The following is a 16,267-nucleotide window of genomic DNA, read 5'->3' as shown; positions in this document are numbered from 1 at the left end:
TCATGACATCTTTTTGTGGGCTCAGCTTCACTTGCCCACTCAGTATAACTCTTAATCGCTTTACTACTCAAAAGATTATCTATCTTAGCTTTAAAAGAATTTACTGAGGAAGCCTCAACTACTTCACTGGGCAGGGAATTCCATAGATCACAATCCTCTGATTGAAGAAGTTCTTTCTCAATTCAGTCCTAAATCTGCTCTCCATAATTTTGAGGCTATGCCCTCTTGTCTTAGTTTCACCCACCAGTGGAAACATCCTCTCTTCTTCTACCTTGTCTATTCCCTTCATAATTTTATATATTTCTATAAGATCCTCCTCATTCTTCTAAATTCCAATGAATATAATACCAGTCTACTCAGTCTGTCCTCCTAAGCCAACCCCTTCAACTCCGGAATCAACCTGGTGAACCTCTTCTGCACCCCTCTCGTGTCAGTACATCCTTTCACAAGCGAAGAAACTAAAACTGCATGCGGTATACCAGGTGTGGCCTCACCAGCATTCTATACAGCTGTAATATATCCTCCTTGCTTTTAAACTCACTTTGTTTAGAAGAATGAGAGGGGATCTTATTGTAATGTATAAAATTCTGACAGGGCTGGACAGACTGAATGCAAGAATAACATTTTCCCCGATTAGGCTTCCTAAACAAGGGGTCATGGTCTCAGGATTTACAGTAAGCCATTTTGGACTGAAATTAGAAATTTCTTCATACAGAGGTGGTAAATCTTTAAAATTCTGAAGCACAGAAGGCCTTCATGCCAAGTCACTGAGTTTATTTAATGAGAGAAATAAGTAGATTTCTAGAAGCTCAAGATTTCAAGAAGTATGGGGAGACAGCGAGATTAATTTATTGAGAAAGAGATTCAGACATGATCATGCTGAATTGCGAAGCAGGCTCAATGAATCGAATGGTCTACTTCTACTCCCACAATCTACATCAGAGTGAAGCAGACTGGGAAAAGTGGCCTACAGTCAGCATCACAGTGAAGCAGTCTGGGAGGAGTGTCAAAAAGTGATGCGAGTCAAGAAGCAGCTGATTGGTGAATAAGGTCTAGAGAGTACTTATACTATTTTTGTCTCTTTAGTTTGTGAGGTCTTTACGTGGGGTTTATAGTTTGTCATGCAATATTAATCCAGAGAAAAGGGGCCCTTGACTAATGAATATTAATTGATTTTAAGAGCAATCTAAGGATTTAAATTTAGGAGTTCAGACGGAAGAACAGCTGAAAGCTGTGGTGTGCTCCTCCTGCTCTATGTGGGAAATTTCAACGCCTAGGTCCAGAATGTGTGCAAGAAGTGTCTCTAGCTTGCACTGAGAAGTGGTCACTCCACAGGCTAAGACTCTGCAGGCAGAGAGGGAATGGATGACTACCAGGCAAAGAGCATCTTCATGATAATAGAACATCACAGGAGCTGCATTTTTAAAATTATTATACTGTATTTCTACTTTTCGCTCTTACAAAAGACCTCATATTTGAGCAAGCCAAATAGCTTATACCCTACATCTTCCCCAAAGACCAACCACTGCTACCTCTGAAATGCCATTTACTACTGCCCTGTCTTAGTTCTTCTGCTATGGAAAGTGCCCACTGTGCTTTATTATTTCCAGACTTCATAATTTTTCACTACGTATATCCAATGCTGCCAGCACCTTCCACTCATTCATCATGGTAAGAGGTATAAATATCAATCTGAAAAGGGCAAAAGGCGAGGAGAAAATAAATATAATAACCATCACCAGAGTAAAAGAACCAATGTGGCTAAAGGCCAATAATTTCCCTGATCCTGACAGGTTGCAACGTAGGGTACTGAAGGGAAGCGGAGATAGTGGATGCTCTCATTGTAATCTTCCAAGAATCCTTAGGTTTTAGCAAAGTCCCAGAAGATTTGAAAATTGCCAATGTGACAGAGACAGGTAACATTAGGGGACAGCTAGCCTAATAACTGTCAGGGAGAATGTTAAACAGGCTGTTATAAAGGACATAACAGCAGAGCATTTGACCAGCGTCAACATGGCTTTATGAGGAAAATTTGCATATTTATTAGAATCCTATGAGGAGGTGACATCAGGATAGGCAAAAAGAGGAACCAGTAATGTAATACATTTGGAATTCCAAAAGGGTTTGATAAATTTGCACATAAGGCTACTTAGCAAGAGCCCACGGTGTAAGGGGCTAATATTTTTGCATGGATTGAGGATTGGGCACTAACAAAAGACCGAGAATTAAGATAAAGGGGATATTTTCAGGTTGACAACCTGTAACTGCAGAGTGCTACAAGGATTAGTGCTGGGGCCACAATTATATTAATGACTTGGATGTAAATGTTCTATCACCAAATTTGCAGATAACATAAAAACAGGTGGGAAGACAAGTGATGAGGTTGACACTTGGTTAAGAGGGAGGGTAAAACTTGGTAGATGGAATATAATATGTTGAAATGTGAGGTTAAACATTTTGGCAGGAAGAACAGAGGAGTTGAAAAGACTGTAAAAAGCTGGATTACGCAGGAAATTAAGGATCCTCTGCATGAATCACAAAAAGCTAGCATCCAAATTCAGTGGGTAATTTGGAAAGCAAATGGAATATTGGCCTTTATTTCAAAGAGAGTACAATATTGCTAAATCTATACAAGGCTTTAATCACATCACACATGGAATACTGTGAATATTGCAAACTGTGAAGTTTTAGTTCTCTTATCTAATGAACAAGGTAATGGCATTGGAGGCAGTTCAAAGAATGTTCACTAAGTAGATCCCATCATAGAGGGACATACGTAAGAGGAGAGGGTGGGTAGGCTGGGCCTATACTCACTGAAGATTAGAAGAATGAGTGTTGACCTTCTTGAAACATATAAAATTGTGAGGAGGCTTAGATACTGAATGGTTGTTTCTCATTGTCAGGAAGTATAGGACCAGACAGCATAACATCAGAATAAAGGGTAATTTATTTAAGACAGAGATGAGAATGAACCGCTTCTCTCAGAAGCTGGTAAATCTGTGGAGTTCTTCAACACAGATTGCTGTCAACGACAGATTGTTAAGAATATTCAAGGTTGACATTGATAGATTTTTAATTAGTAAGAAAATCAAGGGGTTTAGGGAAAACTCAGGAAAGTGGTGTTGAGAATTCTCAGTTCAGCCATGATTGCACAGAATGGCAGGTGGGCTGAATGGCCTACCTTTACTCCTACAGAGAAAAATCCTCACTTTGGGCTTATCACACACATGCTTATGAGCAAGATGTTGCTCAGTCAGAATAGTTAAAAGAATGTGATTTCACAAGAAAAAAAAGGTAGGAAATGCATCATCCACTCTGCACAGTGTCTTAGTATAATAACCCACACACATCTCTCATCTGCATTGCACGCATTAGTCAACTTGCAAATGCAAACACATCAGATCCCAAACAAGAAATCTGCTTAGAGGCTAGTATTGATGTAGTGATGTCAGCATTGTCCAAAAACATGAAACCAGGACAAAGAAATGATGAAGCAGGCTCAGTGAACCATCAAAGGAACTTCAATAACTATTTCATTACTATTTCAAATAGATTTTCAGAGAGTTTTCTTCACTATAATAAAAGAAATATTAGAATAGTGTTAAGAGATATGAATATGGATTTTCTTCTGCTATTCATTCTAAAAACTGGTATAAGCAATGAAAATGTACAGAGTGAGGAGAAGTAAGGGAAAGAAAGAAAAAATTTGGAGTCGAAGATGGGAGAAAGAGAATAAGCGATATGGGAGGAGGAGGAAGGGGGTGAGTAGGGAGAGAAGGGCATTGGAAAGGTATATGATAGTGGGTACAATACTCCTGTCTTTAATATGCAATGTGTGCAATAGATGTTTACAGCATGTAAACAGCTAAGAGAGAGGGTGACAAAGTAAGGGAGGAAGAGTAGTTGCGAAGGGCAAGTTGAGGGAAGAGCAGGTGCAAGGGCTAAAACAGGCACTTAAGAGAAAGAGATCAATCACAACTGTTAATAATCACCTTATTAAATTGGCACTATTCTAGATGTAATTTCAATATTATTTTCTTCATCTTATTCCTGTTTTATGAATCTTAATTTTATATTTTGTAACAGTATAGGCAACAACACAGAAAGGGTTGTTATCCGATTATACTTCCAAGCCCACATCAACTTCAGAGAGTTACATTAATTGTTCATATAAACAAACCAACCAGAGGAAAGGATTAAACCTCCTTGCTCTAAACTATCGTGTTTTCCAGTCAAAGTTAGCATCCACTATTGAGTAAGAGAATCAATTCTGTCTTTCAGGAAATGTTTAAATGGAAGTTTCAAGCCTAAAAGAAAACTAAGTTTCCCTTCAACAGGTCTAACAAAACATTGGCATAAATCAGCATAATGCAGTACTGAACAATAGTCAAGTTAAAAGTCAACATATTAAAATAATAAACTTAAATTAATCTTTAAGAAACACTGAGTACCAAGCTGCTACCAATTACAAAACACTTTGGTGTTGATAAAAGGAAAATAACAAAACTTTTAGTTGCATAACAATATTGGGATGAGAATAGTTGGGGCTTTTTTTCTGTACTGTAGACTTTTATGTCTCTAAAGCACTTAAAGATTTGGGTTATCCCAAGTATTTAACAGTCAATTAAATACTTTTTGAAGTGTAGTAATCTAAGTACTGTGGGCAACCATGTTAAATGCACGCACAGCAAAATCCTCCTAACAGAGAAAAATCACCAGAAAATCTCGATTCAGTGGTACTTACCAAGGGATAAATGCTGGCTAAAACAGCAAGGTAATAGCTCTGTTGTTGAATAATACCACCAAACATTTCAGTTTAATGTTCCATCCAATATCTCCTCTAATTATGCATCAAAGCCTCAATACTACACTTATGTCACTCTAGGTTATGTTGTCAAGTCTCTCTACTGGTAGCGGAACACACAACGTTCTAATTAGATGTCCATATTATTTGAAACTGACACAAGAATAGAGAATAAAATGAATGTGGGGAGACTGGAGTACATCTCAACCCAAGGCTAAGTACAACTCATGGAACTATTTGTCAATTCAAAATCTGCTCTTATATTTTTAATTCATACTTTAAGTTATTTATTCATTGTCCGGTCATCTATTACTATTTCACTATCTTTGCCCTGCTCTTATATGCAATTTCTAGTGTCCTCTGTGCTCTGCCACTCCTATATTTTTCCTTTGGCATCAAATCAGTCCTACTTTCTGCATTATTGCCAACTATGATTCCTGTACCTGCCAATTCTATAATGACCTCCCAAGGATCACAATATTTCACCAATTACCCGCCTCCCTTCAGCTTCAGCTTCAGCTTCAGCCCTTGGCAAATTGCATTTGGCCCTCCTTTTTGTGTATTACTTCCTCCCAGAAGAAGCAATTTCTTTTTTAAAATGAAAAGATACGTGAACTTCACAGAGATGACAACAATTTATGTTTATGTACCACTTTTAATGAAACAAACAATCAAAAGTGCTTTGCAATAACTTTTCATTGTCATTATGGATTTATTAAAGGGAAATCATGTTTTACATCTTAAAAAGCCAATACATTTGTAACTAGTAAGACTGTTAAAGAGGAACCAATGATTTGGCCATAAATCTGGCCTTTCAAAGAGCCATTTAAAATATATTAAACAAAATAATGATTCATTTGATTGTGACAATATATTAACATACTGAGGATTAGGTAATGGATTGGCAGCAGAGAAGGGGGCATGGTTAGCAAGATGAAATTTGTAGTTTACCACAAGGATCAGAAATTGGGCCATCCCTAAGTGCAATCTCGACTAATGATTTAAATGAGGGGTTGAGTAGAACATATTCCCCTTTGCTAAAGATGCAAAATTATTTGCAAAAACAATCCTGTTTTGGTCTCCTTATCTCAGGAAAGACACACTTGAACTTGAGAAAATGCACAAAGGTTCACTGGACTAGGACGGCATGGTGGTTCAGTGGTTAGCACTGCTGCCTCACAGCACTAGGGACCCAGGTTCGATTCCAGCCTTGGGCACATGTATGTGTGGAGTTTGCGCATTCTCCCCGTGTCTACGTGGGTGTGCTCCGGTTTCCTCCCACAGTCCAAAGATGTGCTGGTTAGGTGAATTGGTCATGCTAAATCTGCCCATAATGCTAGGTGCATTAGTCAGGCGTAAATGTAGGGAATGGGTAAATACAGGGTAGGGGAATGGGTCTGGGTGGGTTACTCTTCGGAGGGTCAGTGTGGACTTGTTGGGTTGAAGGAGAAAGTGAGGACTGCAGATGCTGGAGATCAGAGCTGAAAATGTGTTGCTGGAAAAGCGCAGCAGGTCAGGCAGCATCCAAGGAGCAGGAGAATCGACGTTTCGGGCATGATTCCTGAAGAAGGGCTCATGCCCGAAACGTCGATTCTCCTGCTCCTTGGATGCTGCCTGACCTGTTGCGCTTGTTGGGTTGAAGGGCCTGTTTCCACACCTGTAGGGAATCTAATCTAATCTAGTTCCAAGGATGAAGGCATTGCCTGACGAAGAAAAGTGGGTGAGTCCTTATTTGCTGGAATTGAATACAACAGGCTCATAAAACTTCACTCTCAGTTTTCAATTGTTAAAATTAAGGTCTTGTTCAAACCATATACTAACCTGGATTCTTTTATCTAATGTCTCGCACATTGAACCTTTCAGATTTTGCAAGTCCAAAGCACAGTAAATGTAAGGAATATCATTCATACTTGATGGAATCCTTAATCTGATTTAAAAACTTGTTCAGGCTAAATCACCTTCTCCTAAATTCCAAATTTACTTTTTTCAAAATTACATTATGTCAACAGTTATTTATCTTAATGTTCAACCCAAAAATGATTTTACTTTTGCTACAAATAAAATGAACAAGCTTACCTTGATGCTGGCTAGGGTTGCTGGTCTTCTTCTGTTTTGCTTGTCCCTTTCTCCTTGGACTAGGTGTTCTGGATGCAGAGTATTCTGAGCAATACTGATCAGATGTATATGATGAATCATCATAATCATCTGAATAATAGGAGTCACTATTTTTATCATAGTCCATGTTCTTTTTAGTCTTCCCTTGATCTCTCATTGTGCTGTCACTGCTTTGAGGCGAATTGATTTTCTTTGCTTTATCACTACATGAGTTATTACCATTTGTTACAAACTTTCTTTGTGTACTTGCTCTGCCAGAATGTGGACTTCTTTCAGATTCTGAATCTACTGTTATGTCTTCAAAGTATCCATTTTGAGATTCCATGTTGGTCTAAGACAGCTCTCATCCACAACTTTTGGGCTTAAAAATAAAAATAAACCATATTTCAGCAGTTGAATGCAATCCTGTTATTGCTTATCAAAGTAAGGCAAACCCATGCTAGGGACTGGAACTCTTTCTTTGTATCTTAATATAGCAAACAGCCCTATGAACCAAGGACACCACAGACTAACAACTGCCCTCCCTCCCATCTCCACATTCAAAAAGAACTACACTCAATATTCACTAATTTACCTGTGCGATTATTCCACTTTGCACAAAAGTTACAGACAACTTGAATAAGATGACAGTGGTATGGACCAGAATTTATTAAGAGGTGTAACTCCATGACTCCAAGATAGCCTAAACTCTAACGTTTTTTTATTCTAAAGGCAAATGGCAGGTTTTGCATTCCAGATACAATTTGATTGGTCAAATTGACTGGTCAAACTACCATTCTTGAAATCAAACATACTTTATTCACACACTATAGTTAACATATAACAAACGAAAGAAGAAATTTGGAATAACAGCTCTACTGAAAAACCTAACAGAATAATAAATTATTTAACGATGAAACAGTAACTGTTCCAATATAGTAACCTCCCGTAAATGCACCCTTGGCAATTGCAAATTCAGTAAAATAGATTGTCTCACATACGATTCTCCAGTCCAGGAGGAAATACATCAGTAGAAAACTCAGAGAGCGAGTAGCATGGAGAAATGTATTGCAGCTTCCAAACCCAACTGCACGATCCCATCAACTGCTGCTGAAAAACTAAAACTATAAACATTAGCTCTATGGGAGCATGACCCCACCCATTCTGGCTACTTCTACTGTTCCAACTTTAGGAAAAAGCCCCAAGGCTTCACAAGCTGTTTATGGGATTTGAAGCAGTGCTTAGCACCTCTGTCTAAACTTTTCTTCATAAAAAAAACCAGGACAAAATATGTCTCTTAAAGCTATAGTATCATCACAACTGATACATGATGAAATTGTAGCCGATTGCATGTCCATAATCCTTTCGCTTTGGGCACTCGATAGCAATAAGTGAACATTTTAATCACTCTGATAAGGACACATTTAAATGAATGCTCTCCAGGGGATTGATGCTGGAACAAGCTACTGAAGAAAGTGAAGGTTTAAGATTAAACATAGCAAGAGGTGGCCTCAAGTGTTCCAAAGGATATCACAGACTCTTTGCCTATGGGACGAAGGGATGATGGCAATGCCATTACAGGCACACAAAATTCAATGTTGGAGTTTGACGGATATTCTGTAGTTTGGTTTAACATTGGTGACCAAGATTTTTTTTTATTAGCATTGCTTCAAATAATTTGTTGATTCACTAACAGCAATCAAGTAAATAGAAATGATCTAACTGGTTCTGATACAATCAGCCAAATCCTACATTTCATGATTTCTCAGCATTTCCACTTCTGGATAATGATGATAATAATAACTATGAGCAGAAGGAAGATGAGGTATTAATGCAACTCATTTCAAAAACAGAGACTAATTTTTCCTGAGGTGAAACAGTATATGCCAATCTGTGGTTTCAAGGAAAACAACTGGGGCTTCATTTTCAAATTTACAGATGAAAGTACACAAAATGTGCCAACTGGATTTCACTCATAGTGCACCAGTTTCCTGAAGAGGACCCAGATAATTAATTATTGTGTAAGTTGGCAAATATTGCACATAGTTTTTACCAACTCAATATACCTGTATTCCTGTTCTGATTTATCTAGACAGTACCAAAGTTTACAAGGTAGAATGAACTATTGTTATTTCTCATTAAATGCTTGCCTGATTCACTTTAAAAAGTCATTACTGTTCTCTATATCAGGTTCAACATCCAGTTTTAAATAAGGTAAGTTTCCTTTTGTTAAACTCTGGCAGGACCAAAGCAATTGCTGTTAGAAAGAACCATAAAAAAAAATCCTTTAACCTACAATTTTACCCAATCAGCATTTCTATCCTCAAGTTGAACAGAATTATTTACAACCTTGTCATCCTATTCAGTCAAACCAAATGTCTAATCCTATATTCTTTACATCATAAAATCCAGACGACCTAACATATGACATTTCCCAGCTTTGCCAAAGCTCTCATCTATTCTTTTCTAAAACTTAGGTAATACAACTCTGTAAACATCATAGAGTCATGTAGAGCACGGAAACAGACCCTTCGGTTCAACTTGTCCATGCCAACCAGATATTCTAACTTAATCTCGTTCCATTTGCCAGCACTTGGCCCATATCCCTCTAAACCCTCCTCTAAATCTATCCAGATGCCTTTTAAATGCTGTATTTGTAGCAGCCTCCACCACTTCGTCTGGCAGCTCATTCCATACACGCACCAACCTCTCACCCTAAACCTATGCCCTCTAGTTCTGGACTCCCCCACCCCAGGGAAAAGAACTTCTCTATTTATCCTAACCATGCCCCTCATGATTTTATAAACTTCGATAAGGTCATCCCTCAGCCTCCTAGGGAAAACAGCCCCAGCGTATTCAGTCTCCCCCGACAGCTCAAATCCTTCAACCCCGGCAACATCCTTGCAAATCTTTTCTGAACCCTTTCAAGTTTCACAACATGGGCGGCACGGTGGCACAGTGGTTAGCACTGCTGCCTCACAGCGCCAGAGACCCGGGTTCAATTCCCGCCTCAGGCGACTGACTGTGTGGAGTTTGCACGTTCTCCCCGTGTCTGCGTGGGTTTCCTCCGGGTGCTCCGGTTTCCTCCCACAGTCCAAAGATGCGCAGGTCAGGTGAATTGGCCATGCTAAATTGTCCGTAGTGTTAGGTAAGGGGTAAATGTATGGGTGGGTTGTGCTTCGACAGGGCGGTGTGGACTTGTTGGGCCGAAGGGCCTGTTTTCACACTGTAAGTAATCTAATCTAATCTAATCCTTCCATAGGATGGAGACCAGAATTGCACACAATATTCCAAAAGTGGCCTAACCAATGTCCTGTACAGCTGCAACATGATTTCCAAAATCCTATACTTAATGCTCTGACCAATAAAGGAAAGCATACCAAATACCTTCTTTACCAGCATACTTATCTGTAACTCTACTTTCAAGGAATTATGAACCTGCAATCCAAGGTCTCTTTGTTCAGCAACACTCCCCAGGAGTTTACCATTAAGTATACAAGTTCTGCTCTAATTTGCTTTCCCAAATTGCAGCACCTACCATTGATCTAAATTAAACTCCATCTGCCACTTCTCAGCCCATTGGCCCATCTGATCAAGATCCCAATGTACTCTGAGGTAATCCTCTTCGCTGTCCACCAATTTTGGTGTCATCTGCAAACTACTAACTATACCTCCTATGTTCACATCCAAATAATTGATATAAATGACAAAAAGCAGTGGACCAAGCACTGATCCTTGTGGCAGACCAATGGTTACAGGCAACTAGGAGAAAGTGAAGACTGCAGGTGCTGGAGATCAGAGCTGAAAGATGTGTTGCTGGAAAAGTGCAGAAAGAAGGGCTTATGCCCGAAACATTGATTCTCCTGCTCCTTGGATGCTGCCTGACCGGTTGCGCTTTTCCAGCAACACATCTTTCAGCAATGGTTACAGGCCTCCAGTCTGAAAAGCAAACACCACTACCATCCTCTGTCTTCTACCTTTGAGCCAGTTCTGTATCCAAATGGCCAGTTTTCCCTGTATTCCATGAGATCTAACTTTGCTAACCAGTCTCCCATGAGGAACCTTGTCAAACACCTTACTGAAGTCCAAATATATCACGACTACCGTTCTGCCTTCATCAAACGTCTTTGTTACTTAGAACAAAGAACAAAGAAAATTTACAACCCAGGAATGGGCCCTTCGGCCTTCCAAGCCTGAGCCGATCCAAATCCACTGTCTAAACCTATCACCCAGTTCCGAAGCATCTGTATTCCTCTGCTCCCCACCTACTCATGCATCTGTCCAGACACACTTTAGATGAATCTACCATGCCTGCCACTACTACCTCTGCTGGCAATGTGTTCCAGGCACCTACCACCCTCTGTGTAAAGTACATGCCGCGTATATCCTCCTTAAACTTTTAACCTCTCACCTTGAATGCGTGACCTCTCGTTATTGAATCCTTCACCCTGGGAAAAAGCTTATTAGATTAGATCACATTACAGCGTGGAAACAGGCCCTTCAGCCCAACAAGTCCACGCCGAAGCGCAACCCACCCATGCCCCTACATCTACCCCTTACCTAAGACTACGGGCAATTTAGCATGCACATCTTTGGACTGTGGGAGGAAACCGGAGCACCCGGAGGAAACCCACGCAGACACGGGGAGAACATGCAAACTCCACACAGTCAGTTGCCTGAGGCGGGAATTGAACCCGGATCTCAGGCGCTGTGAGGCAGCAGTGCTAACCACTGTGCCACCGTGCTACCCTTCATGATTTTGTTGTCCTCAATCAGGTCCGCCTTGAATATCCTTTTTCCTAATGAAAACAACCCTAACTTACTCAACCTCTCTTCATAGCTAGCACTTTCCATACCAGGCAACATCCTCGTAAACCTTCTCTGCACCCTTTCCAAAGTATCCATATCCTTTTGGCAATGCGGCAACCAGAACTGTATACAGTATTCTAAATGCGGCCGAACCAAAGTCTTGTACAATTTTAACAAGACCTGCCAGCTCTTATACTCAATACCCTGTCCGATGAAGGCAAGCATACCATATGCCTTCTTGACTACTCTATCCACCTGTGCAGCCACCTTCAGGGTACAATGGACCTGAATTCCCAGATCTCTCTGCTCATCAACTTTTCCTAAGGCGCTTCTATTTACAATATAGTTTGCTCTAGAATTAGACTTCCCAAAATGCATCACCTCACATTTGCCTGGTTTGAACTACATCTGCCAATTCTCCGCTCAACTCTCCAGTCTATCTATATTCTCCTGTATTCTTTGACAGTCCCCTATGCTTTCTGCTACTCCACCAATCTTGTGTCATCTGCAAATTTACTGATCAGACCAATAATGCCTTCTTCCAGATCATTTATGTATATTACAAACAACAGTGGCCCCAATACTGACCCCTGTGGAATACCACTGGTCACCTTTCTCCATTTCGAGAAACTCCGTTCAACTACTACTCTCTGTTTCCTGTTGCACAACCAGTTCATAGATAGAACATGCTGTACACTATGTGACTTCACTTTCTCCATTAGTCTACCATGGAGAACCTTATCAAATGCCTTATTAAAGTCCATGTATAGGACATCTACAGCCCTTCCTTCATCTATCGACTTGCTCACTTCCTCAAAGAATTCTATTAAGTTGGTAAGGCACGATCTACCCTGCACAAAACCATGTTGCCTATCACTGATAAGCCTATTATTTTCCAAATATAAATAGATTTTATCCCTCAGTATCTTCTCCAGCAACTTTCCCATCACTGACGTCAGGCTCACCAATCTAGGAATATCCCTACAACCCTTCTTGTACGGGGGATAACATGAGCAACCCTCCAGTCCTCTGGCATCTCACCTGTGTGTCAGGGCTCCAGCTATTTCCTCTCACCCCTCCCTCAGCAACCGGGATAGATCCCATCTGGTCCTGGGGATTTGTCCACCTTAATATCCTTTAGCCTGCCCAACATAATCTTCCCTCCTTATGTCAATGTGACCCAGAGTAAACAAACTTCTATCTCTAATCTCAGCATTCTTCACCTCCCGTACCTCAAGTGAACACTGATGCGAAGTAATCATTGAGAATCTCACCCATTTTCTCAGGTTCAACACACAACCTTCCTTCCTTCCTCATCCTTTAGTGGACCAGCCCTTTCTCTGGTTACCGTCTTGCTTTTTGTGTAAGAATAAATAATATTTCTTCAAAAAATTCAGTCAAGTTCATGAGACATTATTTCCCACGCACAAAGCCATGTTGACTATCCCCTAATCAGTCCTTGCCTTTCCAAATAAATGTAAATCCTATCCCTCAGGATTCCCTTCAACAACTTGACCACCACTGATGTCAGGCTCACCAGTGTACAGTTCCCTGGCTTTTCCTTACCACCTTACATAGTGGCACCATGTCAGCCACCTTCCAGTCTTCTGGCACCTCACCTGTGACTATCAATAATACAAATATCACAGCAAGGGGCTCAGCAATCACTTCCAGTTCAACTAATTCCTGGATGGTCAGGCATCTAGTTCTACACACCCATCATTTCTGTTCTTGCTGACCTATACTAGTGATCAATCTCCTAACGTCTCTGATTTAAACTGTTTATCCTCATTTCAGGTGTCTGTTCATGGCCTTACCCTTCTCAATATTAAAATCCACTGCCACTTGTCTGTCCGAACACAAGAACATAAGTACATGATTAAGCCATTTAGCTCCTCAAGCCTGCTCTGGTATTCAGATAATGTTGTCTATTCCAAGCCAGGTTGCTGTGCTATCTTCATAACCCTTGATATTATTAGTAACTACAAGTCTTTCAATCTCTGTCTTTAAATTATTCATTAGTTGAACTTCCACAACTCTCTGGTGTACAGAATATAGGGAAGGTGACGGCCTGGTGGCATTATCACTATTCTATCACTGCAGATGGTGGAATTTGAATGCAATTAAAAAAAAGTCTGGAATTAAGAGTCTAACAACGACTCTGAATCAATTGTCATAAAGATCGATCTGGTCCACTAATGTCCTTTAGGGAAGGAAACTACCCTCCTTACCTCGTCTGGCCTGCAATGTGGTTGACTCTTAACTGAATTTTGGGCGATTCCGGATGGGCAATAAATATTGGCATAACTAGTGATGCCCTCATACCAAATGACTAAAAGTTCCAGTGATTCATCACCCTCTAAATAAAGAGGCCTCTCCTCGTATCAGTCCTAAACTGCTTGCCTTTTATTCTGAGACATCCCCCACCAACCCACTCCCAACATCTTTCCTTGCTGCTGCAAGAGGTGTAAAACCTACACCCACATTTCCCCCTCACCTCCATCCAAGGCCCCAAAGGATCCTTCCACATCCAGCAGAGATTTTCTTGCACCTCCAAACACCTCATCATCCTTGTGTGCATTGCTTTCGATGTGGTATTCTCTACATTGGGAGACAGGATGCCAACTTGCAGAATGTTTCAGAGAACATCTCCAGGACACATGCATTAAACCACCCCCACTGCCCTGTAGCTGATTACTTCAATTCCCCCTCCCACTCTGCCAAGGACATGCGAGCCCTTGGGCCTCCTCCACTGCCAAAGCCGAGCCACCCGACGACTTGAGGAAGAACACCTCATGTTCCACCTTGGAACCCTCCAACCACATGGAATCAATGTTGATTTTGCCAGTTTCCTCATCTCCCCTCCCCTCCCTTCATCCCAGATCCAGCCCTCCAACTCGGCACCACCCTTTTGAGCTGTCCTACCTGTCCATCTTCTTTCCCACCTATCTGCACCATCCTCCACTCCAACCTACCTAACTGCCTCCCCACCAAATTCCTGATGAAGAGTTTATGCTCGAAATGTCGACTCTCCTGCTCCTCGGAAGCTGCCTGACTGGCTTTTCTAGCAGCACTGTTTTAGTCTCTGACCTCCAGCATCTGCAGTCCTCATTTTCTCCTGAGTCTGTGTTCCCTGGTTCCAGACACCACAGCCAAGTGAAACAGCCTTTCCACTCCTGCTCTTTCTATTCCTTTCCTTAGTTTATGTGAGTCCTTCATTTGTCTAAACTCTAGATAATACGGTTCAGTCTCCTCAATCTTTTCTCATAGAACAGTTCCCACAATTCCAGGAATCAAACTTATGAAACTCTTGGTTATACTTCCTCTTTGGCAAAAATATCATTCCTTCGGCAAAGGAACAAAAACTGCACCCAATAATCCAGCAGCAGTCTCACTAGTGTTCTTATATAATAGAAGGTAGCTTTACTCCCTTGTGTACTCAAATCCTCTTGCAATAAAGACATCACTTGTCTTTCATAGTGGTTGTTGTACCTCCATGCTAGCTTTCCATGACTTATGGAGATCAATACTTACAATGTTTCATGACTGGAGAACTACCCTGCAACCTTCGCTCCTTCTACCAAAATGTTCTTCTGATCTCTTTTGCAATCCTACTTCCTTCACCCAAGCAGGATGCCTTTATCCATAAAGATCTGTAAACTGTTTCACTCCCTTTAGAAGGTCCTTCTTAAAGTAAGCTTCTCTTGGTCACCCATATCCATTTTTGTCAGATTACAATACAATGAATATAAGAGACATATTCAAAGTTTGTGAGAACATTTGTAGCTCGGGTGCTCATTGTTGTGGTTCTGTTCGCCAAGCTGGGAATTTGTGTTGCAGACGTTTCGTCCCCTGTCTAGGTGACATCCTCAGTGCTTGGGAGCCTCCTGTGAAGCGCTTCTGTGATGTTTCCTCCAGCATTTATAGTGGGTTGTCTCTGCCGCTTCCGGTTGTCAGTTCCAGCTGTCCGCTGCAGTGGCCGGTATATTGGGTCCAGGTCAATGTGTTTGTTGATAGAATCTGAGGATGAGTGCCATGCCTCCAGGAATTCCCTGGCTGTTCTCTGTTTGGCTTGTCCTATAATAGTAGTGTTGTCCCAGTCGAACTCATGTTGCTTGTCATCCGCGTGTGTGGCTACTAAGGGTAGCTGGTCATGTTGGTGTTCATAGATGGAAATGTGTTGCTGGAAAAGCGCAGCAGGTCAGGCAGCATCTAGGGAACAGGAGAATCGACGTTTCGGGCATTAGCCTTTCTTCAGGGATGAGGAAAGTTGGTCCAGCAGGCTAAGATAAAAGATAGGGAGGAGGGACTTGGGGGAGGGGCGTCGGAAATGTGATAGGTGGAAAGAGGTCAAGGTGAGGGTGATAGGTCAGACTGGGGTGGGGGCGGAGAGGTCGGGAAGAAGATTGCAGGTTAGGAAGGCGGTGCTGAATTCGATGGATTTGACTGAGACAAGGTGGGGGGAGGGGAAATGAGGAAACTGGTGAAACCCGAGTTCATCCCTTGTGGTTGGAGAGTTCCTAGCCGGAAGATGAGGCGTTCCTCCTCCAACCGTCGTTT

General features: G+C 41.2%; 1 protein-coding gene across 4 annotated transcripts in view; it reads right to left on the bottom strand.

The window, feature by feature from the left end:
• Positions 1-16,267, bottom strand: part of lca5 (lebercilin LCA5) — a 107,840-nt gene that overhangs the window by 83,519 nt on the left and 8,054 nt on the right. For all 4 annotated transcript variants that reach the window (XR_006311224.1, XM_043686966.1, XM_043686967.1 and 1 more), the window contains one exon: positions 6,881-7,280. Coding sequence is in view for 3 of the 4 variants with exons in the window: in XM_043686966.1 (XP_043542901.1) it covers positions 6,881-7,244 (364 nt within the window). In the remaining variant the exon portion in view is untranslated. The remainder of the gene's footprint in view (positions 1-6,880; positions 7,281-16,267) is intronic.

Source organism: Chiloscyllium plagiosum, chromosome 3, assembly GCF_004010195.1.
Source record: "Chiloscyllium plagiosum isolate BGI_BamShark_2017 chromosome 3, ASM401019v2, whole genome shotgun sequence".
Taxonomy (NCBI): Eukaryota; Metazoa; Chordata; class Chondrichthyes; order Orectolobiformes; family Hemiscylliidae; genus Chiloscyllium; species Chiloscyllium plagiosum.
The sequence above is the reverse complement of the archived record's forward strand: the minus strand, read 5'-3'. Positions and strand labels throughout refer to the sequence as shown.